The sequence below is a fragment of the Molothrus ater genome, unplaced genomic scaffold, assembly GCF_012460135.2.
Source record: "Molothrus ater isolate BHLD 08-10-18 breed brown headed cowbird unplaced genomic scaffold, BPBGC_Mater_1.1 matUn_MA588, whole genome shotgun sequence".
NCBI lineage: Eukaryota > Metazoa > Chordata > Aves > Passeriformes > Icteridae > Molothrus > Molothrus ater.
Genome location: NW_023416760.1, coordinates 65,656 through 74,144, shown reverse-complemented (window position 1 = coordinate 74,144; position 8,489 = coordinate 65,656). Strand labels below are relative to the sequence as shown.

General features: G+C 65.6%; 1 protein-coding gene across 1 annotated transcript; it reads right to left on the bottom strand.

Moving 5' to 3' along the window:
- Window positions 1–289: 289 nt before the first annotated feature.
- Window positions 290–8,035, bottom strand: LOC118701335 (soluble scavenger receptor cysteine-rich domain-containing protein SSC5D-like; the record flags this gene model as incomplete). Its single annotated transcript, XM_054518452.1, has 9 exons — window positions 290–390; window positions 478–579; window positions 1,239–1,565; window positions 2,060–2,425; window positions 3,796–3,991; window positions 5,209–5,336; window positions 6,046–6,088; window positions 6,343–6,686; window positions 7,696–8,035. Coding segments are annotated over 9 exons (1,947 nt in total), but the record flags the coding sequence as incomplete, so codon positions are not given.
- Window positions 8,036–8,489: the final 454 nt, after the last annotated feature.

Sequence of the window (8,489 nt, the reverse complement as noted above, 5' to 3'; positions counted from 1 at the left end):
TGAGAAATTCCAGGTGAGGTTCAGATAAAAGATTCAGGTGAGAGATTCCAGGTGGGTTCCAGGTGAGGGTTCCAGGTGAGAGCGGCCAGGTAAGGTTCAGGTGAGAATTCCAGGTGAGGGCAACCAGGTGAGGTTCAGGTGAGGGCAACCAGGTGAGAGGTTCCAGGTGCCAGGTGAGCCCCACCAGGTGAGCTCCAGGTGAGTCCCAGGCTCCAGGTGAGCGAGTCCAGGTGAGCTCCACCAGGTGATCCCCACCAGGTGAGTCCCAGGTGAGCTCCTCCAGGTGAGCTCAGGGGGCGTTGTCCATCAGCTGCAGCTCCTCCCCCTCGCCAGGTGAGGCCCTCCTGGGCAGGTAAATGGTGCCGGGGGCCCTCAGGGCGTCCAGGTGAGCTGGGGACACACCTGGGGTCACCTGGGGTCACCTGGGACACACCTGGGACTCACCTGGGACACACCTGGGACACACCTGGGACTCACCTGGGACACACCTGGCCCGCAAGGTGAGCCAGAGCAGGGCCCCGCCCAGTGACGTCAGCAGCACCAGCAGCGCCACCAGGTAGGAGCAGGTGGGGGCCACACCTGGGGGACAGGTGAGGGGGGTGGGGGAGGCGTCACACCTGGGCTCACCTGCCCCAGCCTTCTCACCTGTCCTCACCTGTCCTTACCTGTCCCACCCTTCTCACCTGTGCCACCTTCACCTGTCCTTACCTGTCCCACCCTTCTCACCTGGACTCACCTGTTCCCTCCTTCTCACCTGTCCCACCTTTCTCACCTCTCTGACCTTCCCCTGTCCCACCTGTCCTGGCTCCTCCCTTCTCACCTGTCCCACCTTTTCCCTTTCTCACCTGTCCTGGTTTAACCCTGCACACCTGTCCCAGCTTTACCTGTCCCACCTGTCCTGGTTTTCCTTTCTCACCTGTCCCGCACCTTTAGCCCCTCCCCTCTCACCTGCAGCCCCTCCCGTTTAGCCCCTCCCTCCCATTTGGGCCTCACCTTTAGCCCCTCCCCCTCACCTGAGCCTCACCTGGAGCCCCTCCCCCACACCTGTCCCTCACCTTTAGCCCCTCCCCCTCACATTTGGAGCCCCTCCCCCTCACCTTTAGCCCCTCCCCCAACACCTTTGGCCCCTCCCTCTCACCTTTGGCCCCTCCCCCACACCAGTCCCTCACCTGAAGCTCCTCCCCCCCAACACCTTTGGCCCCTCCCCCTCCCCTTTAGCCCCTCCCCCCCCTTCTCACCTTTGGGCATCTCACACCTGAGCTCCGCCGGGGCCCCACCTGCGCAGGTGCTCGGCCCCGCCCCCTCCTGCAGACAATCCTCCAGGTGCGCCTCGGATCCGTCACAGGTGAGCCCCGACAGGTAAAGCTGCCCCTGGGCCGCCAGGTGAGGCCCCACAGGTGCGCTGAGGGCGGGGCCGCAGCCCAGCTGCCGGCACAGCACCTGCGCCTCGGGCAGCCCCCAGGTGAGGCCGCACACCTGCAGCCAGGTGTGGTTCAGCAGCACCTGCACCTGCCCCGAGCAGGGCCCGGCCCCGCCCTGCAGCCGCACCTGGGGGGGATCCGCACCTGGGGGGGAGATGGGGACAGGTGGGGGCACCTGGGGGCACCTGGGCTCACCTGGGCACACCTGAATCCATTCGAGCTAATCTGAGCTCACCTGGCACACCTGGGGGCACCTGAGCACACCTGGGCACACCTGGGGGCACTTGGGCTCCTCACCCCATCTACATTACCTGAGCCCACCTGAGCCCCCCACAGGTGCTCACCTGGCCCCGCGCCTCATCTGGGCACACCTGTCCCCCCCAGGTGCTCACCTGTCCCAGGCGCTCACCTGTGCACACCTGTCCCTCACCTCTCCCACACGCTCACCTGTCCCCCTAGATGCACACCTGTCCCCTCACCTGCACACACCTGTCTCCCCAGGTGCTCACCTGTCCCCACACCTGTCCCTCACCTGTCCCTCACCTGTCCCTCACCTGTCCCTCACCTGCTCACCTGTCCCTCACCTGCCCCTCACCTGCTCACCTGTCCCTCACCTGTCCCCTCACCTGTCCCCTCACCTGCGCACTCGGCCGCCGCGTCCTCCTCGTGCCCGCAGCCGCCGCTCTCCGCCCAGGGCCGCCTCTCGCACCTGTCCAAGGTGAGCTCCTCACCTGTGCAGCGCACCTGGCCCAGCCACACGGGGCCCTCCCCCGGCCCGAAGCGCCCGCCCGGGGGTGCGGCCAGGGCGGGGCCGCAGCGCACCTGGCGGCAGGTGACGCGCGCGGCCGCCAGGTCCCAGGTGCGGCCGCAGACCGAGCCCCACCTGCCCAGGTGCAGCAGCTCCACCCGCCCCGCGCACCTGTGCGGGCCCCCGGCCAGGCGCACCTGGGCGGGCGGGGGCGGGGCGGGAACGGCCGGGACAGGTGAGGGCGACGGGGGAGGGGCTGCGGGGAGACAGGTGAGAGACAGGTGAGTGAATGGACAGGTGAGGGACAGGTGAGAGACAGGTGAGGGAGGGACAGGTGAGGGAGGGACAGGTGAGGGACAGGTGAGCAATGGACAGGTGACAGGTGAGGAGGGACAGGTGAGTGAATGGACAGGTGAGGGACAGGTGAGCACCTGGGACAGATGAGGGATGGACAGGTGAGGGAGGGACAGGTGAGGGGGGGACAGGTGAGGGCATGGGGGAAGGGGCCACAGGGAAAGGGGACAGGTGAGGGACAGGTGAGGGTGTGGGTGGGGCTGCAGGGGAAAGGAGGTGGGTGGCGCCAGGTGAGGATGGAGGACAGGTGAGGATGGAGGACAGGTGAGGATGGAGGACAGGTGCAGGCAGGTAAGGGACACCTCACGGCAGAGCTGTGCCCCACCCCCTCACCTGAGCACACCTGTCCCTGCTCACCTGAGCACACCTGTCCATTCCTATCTGTGCCCACCTGTCCCTGCTCACCTGTCCGTACCTGTCCATTCCTATCTGTGCCCACCTGTCCCTGCTCACCTGTTCTCACCTGTCTGTACCCACCCTCACCTGTTCTCACCTGTCCCTGCCCACCTGTCTGTACCTGTGCCCCCCTGCCCGTGCTCACCTGTCCATACCTGTCTGTGCTCACCTGTCCCTGCTCACCTCTTCTCACCTGTCTCTGCCTCGTCTCACCTGTCCATGCTCACCTGTCCATACCTGTGCTCACCTGTGCCCACCTGTCTGTGCTCACCTGTCCATACCTGTTCTCACCTGTCCCTGCTCACCTGCCCTCACTTGTCCACACCTGTCCCACCTGTCCCTGCTCACCTGTGCCCACCTGTCCCTGCTCACCTGTCCCTACCTGTCCTCAGCTGTCCATACCTGTCTGTGCACACCTCTCCCTGCCCACCTGTTCTCACCTGTCCATGCTCATCTGTCCGTGCTCACCTGTGCTCACCTGTCCATACCTGTCTGCGCCCACCTGTCCATACCTATTCTGACTGTTCTCACCTGTCAGTGCTCACCTGTCCCTCCCTGCCCTCACCTGTCCATGCTCACCTGTCTGCACTGTCCCCACCTGCCCTCACCTGTCCCCACCTGTCCCCCCCCGCCCTCACCTGTCCGTGCTCACCTGCCCTCACCTGTCCCCACCTTTCCCCAGCTGCCCTCACCTGTCCCCCCCGCCCTCAACTGTCCATGCTCACCTCTCCCCCCCTGCCCTCACCTGTCTGTGCTCACCTGTCCCCACCTGTCTCCCCCCGCCCTCACCTGTCCCCACCTGTCCCCACCTGTCTCCCCCTGCCCTCACCTGCCCATGCTCACCTGTCCCCCCCGCCCTCACCTGTCCGTGCTCACCTGCGCACTCCACGCCCGCGTCGCGCTGGTGCCCGCAGGTGTTGTTGCCCCAGGGGGGGGCGGGGCACTGCCCCAGGTGCCGCTCGCTGCCCGCGCAGGTGAGGTCGCTCAGCCACACCTGCCCCGAGCCCCGCCCGAACCGCGCCCCGCCCGGCGCCGACAGGGCCCGCCCACAGCCCACCTGGCGGCACACCACCTGCGGGACAGGTAAATGCACCTGGGTGAGAGACCTTAAACACACCTGGGGGACAGGTAAATACACCTGGGGACAGGTAAATACACCTGAGAGACCTTAAACACATCTGGCGGCACAGGTAAGCACACCTGGGGAACCTTAAATACACCTGGGGGACAGGTGACACACCTGAGTGACCTTAAACAAATCTGGGGGACAGGTAAATACACCTGAGGGACCTTAAATATACCTGGGGTACCTTAAATACACCTGAGGGAGCAGGTAAATACACCTGGGTGAGCTACAAACACACCTGGGACAGGTAAATACACCTGAGTGAGATACGCACACACCTGGGACAGGTAAATACACCTGAGTGAGCTTAAACACACCTGTGGGACAGGTGAATACACCTGGGTGAGCGACACACACACCTGGGTGACCTTAAATACACCTGGGGCAGGTAACACACCTGGGTGAGCGACACACGCACACCTGGGGGCAGGTAGCACACCTGAGTCACCTTGAACACACCTGGGGCAGCTGAACACACCTGGGTGTATTAAACACACCTGGGTGAGAGACAGGCACACCTGGGGGCAGGTGAGCACACCTGAGAGGCCTTAAATGCACCTGCGGGGCAGGTAACACACCTGGGGCAGGTAACGCACCTGCCTGAGCTGCAAACACACCTGAGCGAGCACAAACGCACCTGAGGGAGACCAGGGACGCACCTGAACTCACCTGTCCCCACCTGTCCTCACCTGTCCGTCCCCCCCACCTCACCTGTCCCACCTGTGCTCACCTGGGCGTTGCTCAGGCCCCACCCCCACCTCACCTGTCCCACCTGTCCTCACCTGTCCCCACCCCCATGCTCACCTGTCCCACCTGTGCTCACCTGTCCCCCCCCACAACCTCACCTGTCCCACCTGTGCTCACCTGTCTCCACCTGTGCTCACCTGGGCGTCTCTCAGGCCCCACCCCCGTGCTCACCTGTCCCCACCTCCATGCTCACCTGTCCCCCCCACCTCACCTGTCCCACCTGTGCTCACCTGTCCGTCCCCCCCACCACCTCACCTGTCCCACCCCCATGCTCACCTGTCCAACCTGTGCTCACCTGTCCCCCCCCACCCCCTCACCTGTCCCACCTGTCCCCCTCATTCTCACCTGCCCTCACCTGTCCGTCCCCACCACCTCACCTGTCCCCACCCGTGCTCACCTGTCCCACCTGTGCTCACCTGGGCGTCGCTCAGGTCCCAGCCGCGGTCGCAGACGCTGCCCCAGCGCCCCTCGTGCAGCACCTCCACCCTACCTGCGCACAGGTGAGGCCCGGCCGCCAGCCGCACCGCACCTGAGCCGGGGTCACCTGCGGGGACACGGACAGGTGAGGGAACGGCCACAGGTGAGGGAACGGCCACAGGTGAGGCTCACCTGGGCTGGGGGTACCTGTGAGACACGGACAGGTGAGGGAGCAGGGACAGGTGAGGCTCACCTGGACAGGTGAGGCACACGTTGCAGGAGCTCCCACATCACCTGCGCATGGCTCACCTGAGTAGACACCTGTGCACACCACACCCACGCACACCTGTCCATGGCTCACCTGTTGGTGCTCACCTGTGCACACCTGCACTCCCCTGTGCGCACCTGTCCATATCACACCTGTGCACACCTGTCTTTGCTCACCTGTGCACACTACACCCATGCACACCTGTCCATATCACACCTGTGCACACCTGTATGTGCTCACCTGTCCATATCTCACCTGTCCCTGCTCACCTGCGCACACCTGCGCAAACCTCTCTCACCTGTCCTTATCACACCTGTGCACACCTGTGTTCACTCACCTGCACATGCACCTGTCCCTGTTTCACCTGCGCACACACCTGTCCATGGATCACCTGTCCCACCTGTCCATATCACACCTGCGCACACCTGTGCTCACCTGTCCATGTCCCACCTGTCCACACCTGTCCGTGCCTCACCTGCGCACACCTGTGTCCACTCACCTGCGCACACACCTGCTCGTGTCTCACCTGTGCACTCACCTGTCCATGTCTCACCTGTCCCTGTCTCACCTGCGCAGATCACACCTGCGTCCTCCCCGTGGTGGCAGTTGTGCTGCCCCCAGGTGTATCTCAGCTGTCCCACCTGTCCCTGTCTCACCTGTCTCACCTGTCTCACCTGTCCATGTCTCACCTGTGCACACCTGTCCATGCTCACCTGTGCAGATCACACCTGTCTCACCTGCGCAGATCACACCTGCGTCCTCCCCGTGGTGGCAGTTGTGCTCGCCCCAGGTGTATCTCACCTGTCTCACCTGTCCGTGTCTCACCTGTCCATATCACACCTGTGCACACCTGTCCATATCACACCTGTCCGTGCTCACCTGCGCAGATCACACCTGCGTCCTCCCCGTGGTGGCAGTTGTGCTCGCCCCAGGCGCGGTGCCCGCACCTGAAGAAGTCGAGCTCCTCCCCCGTGCAGGTGACGTCGTCGAGCCAGATGGGCCCCTCCCCCCGGCCGTACCTGGCCCCACCTGGCGCCTCCAGGGCGGGGCCGCAGCCCAGGTGAGCGCAGAGCACCTGGGCCTGGCGCAGCCCCCAGGCGTCGTCGCAGACGGAGCCCCACAGGTGCGCGCGCAGCACCTCCACCCGCCCCGCGCACCTGTCGGGCGCACCTGAGAGCCGCAGCCGGGGCGGGGCCGGCACCGACGACTCTGCGGGGAGAGGGAGGGGTCACCTGGGGGAGTTACCTGGGCGCAGGTGAGGGGTCAGGGTTACCTGGGCACAGGTGAGGGGCAGGTGTGAGGGGGTCAGGGTCACCTGGGGGCACCTGGGGACAGGTGAGGGGTCAGGGGTTACCTGGGCATTACCTGGGGGCACCTGGGGACAGGTGAGGAGTTTGGGTCACCTGGGGGAGTTACCTGGGCACAGGTGAGGGGCAGGTGAGGGGGTCTGGGTCACCTGGGGGCACCTGGGGACAGGTGAGGGGTCTGGGTCACCTGGGGGAGTTACCTGGGCACAGGTGAGGGGCAGGTGAGGGGGTCAGAGTTACCTGGGGGGGTTACCTGGGGGAATTACCTGGGCACAGGTGAGGGGTCAGGGGTTACCTGGGCACAGGTGAGGGGTCAGGGTCACCTGGGGGAGTTACCTGGGCACAGGTGAGGGGCAGGGACAGGTGAGGGACAGGTGAGGGGGTCGGGGTTACCTGGGGGTTACCTGGGGGCAGGTGAGGGGTCAGAGTTATTTGGGGGACACCTGGGGACAGATGTGGGACAGGTGTGTGGGGTCAGGGTCACCTGGGGGGGTCACCTGGGGGCTACCTGGGACAGGTGAGGGACAGGTGAGGGGGGGGCAGGGTTACCTTGGGACAGGTGTGGGGGTCTGGGTTACCTGGGACAGGTGTGGGACAGGTGAGGGGGTCAGGGTCACCTGGGGGTTACCTGGGACAGGTGTGGGACAGGTGAGGGGGCAGGGTTACCTGGGCACAGGTGAAGGGTCAGGGTTACCTGGGGGAGTTACCTGGGGACAGGTGAGGGGCAGGTGAGGGGGTCTGGGTCACCTGGGGGTTACCTGGGGACAGGTGAGGGACAGGACAGGTGTGGGGGGGGCAGGGTTACTTGGGGGTTACCTGGGCACAGGTGTGGGACAGGTGAGGGGGTCAGGGTTACCTGGGACAGGTATGGGACAGTTCACCTGTCCTCACCTGCCCTCACCTGCCCTCACCTGCGCAGGCGGCGCCGGCGTCCTCGGCGTGGTTGCACCTGTGCTGGCCCCAGGTGTGCCCGGCGCACTGGCCCAGGTGAGCCTCGCTCCCGTTGCACCTGAGCCCGTCCAGCCAGATGGGCCCCACCCCCTCCCCGAACTGCGCCCCGCCCGGCGCCCAGAGGGCGGGGCCGCAGCGCACCTGGCGGCAGGTGACGCGCGCGGCCGCCAGGTCCCAGGTGTCGTCGCACACCGAGCCCCACCTGCCCGCGTGGAACACCTCGACGCGCCCCGCGCACCTGTGCGGGCCCCCGGCCAGGCGCACCTGGCCCTCCCGGGGCTCACCTGGGCACACGGCGGGGACAGGTGAGCTCACCTGGGCACCCAACGGGGCTCACCTGGGTGCCCAACAGGGACAGGTGAGCTCACCTGGGCACCCAACGGGGCTCACCTGGGCGCCCAACAGGGTGAGCTCACCTGGGGGTGTCAGGTTCTTACCTGAGGGGTCTGGGGTCGCACCTGGGGAACACAGAACAGGGACAGGTGAGCTCACCTGGGCACCCAATGGGGCTCACCTGGGCACCCAACGGGGACAGGTGAGCTCAGGTGGGCACGCCAAGGGCTCACCTGGCCACAAGAGGGGCTCACCTGGGCACCCAATGGCCACAGGTGAGCTCAGGTGGGCATGCCCGGGATTCACCTGGGCGAGCCTCAGGCTCACCTGAGTGCCAGGGGCTCACCTGGGCACCCAATGGGGACAGGTGAGCTCACCTGGGGGTGTCAGGAACTCACCTGAGGGTGCCACAGCTTCACCT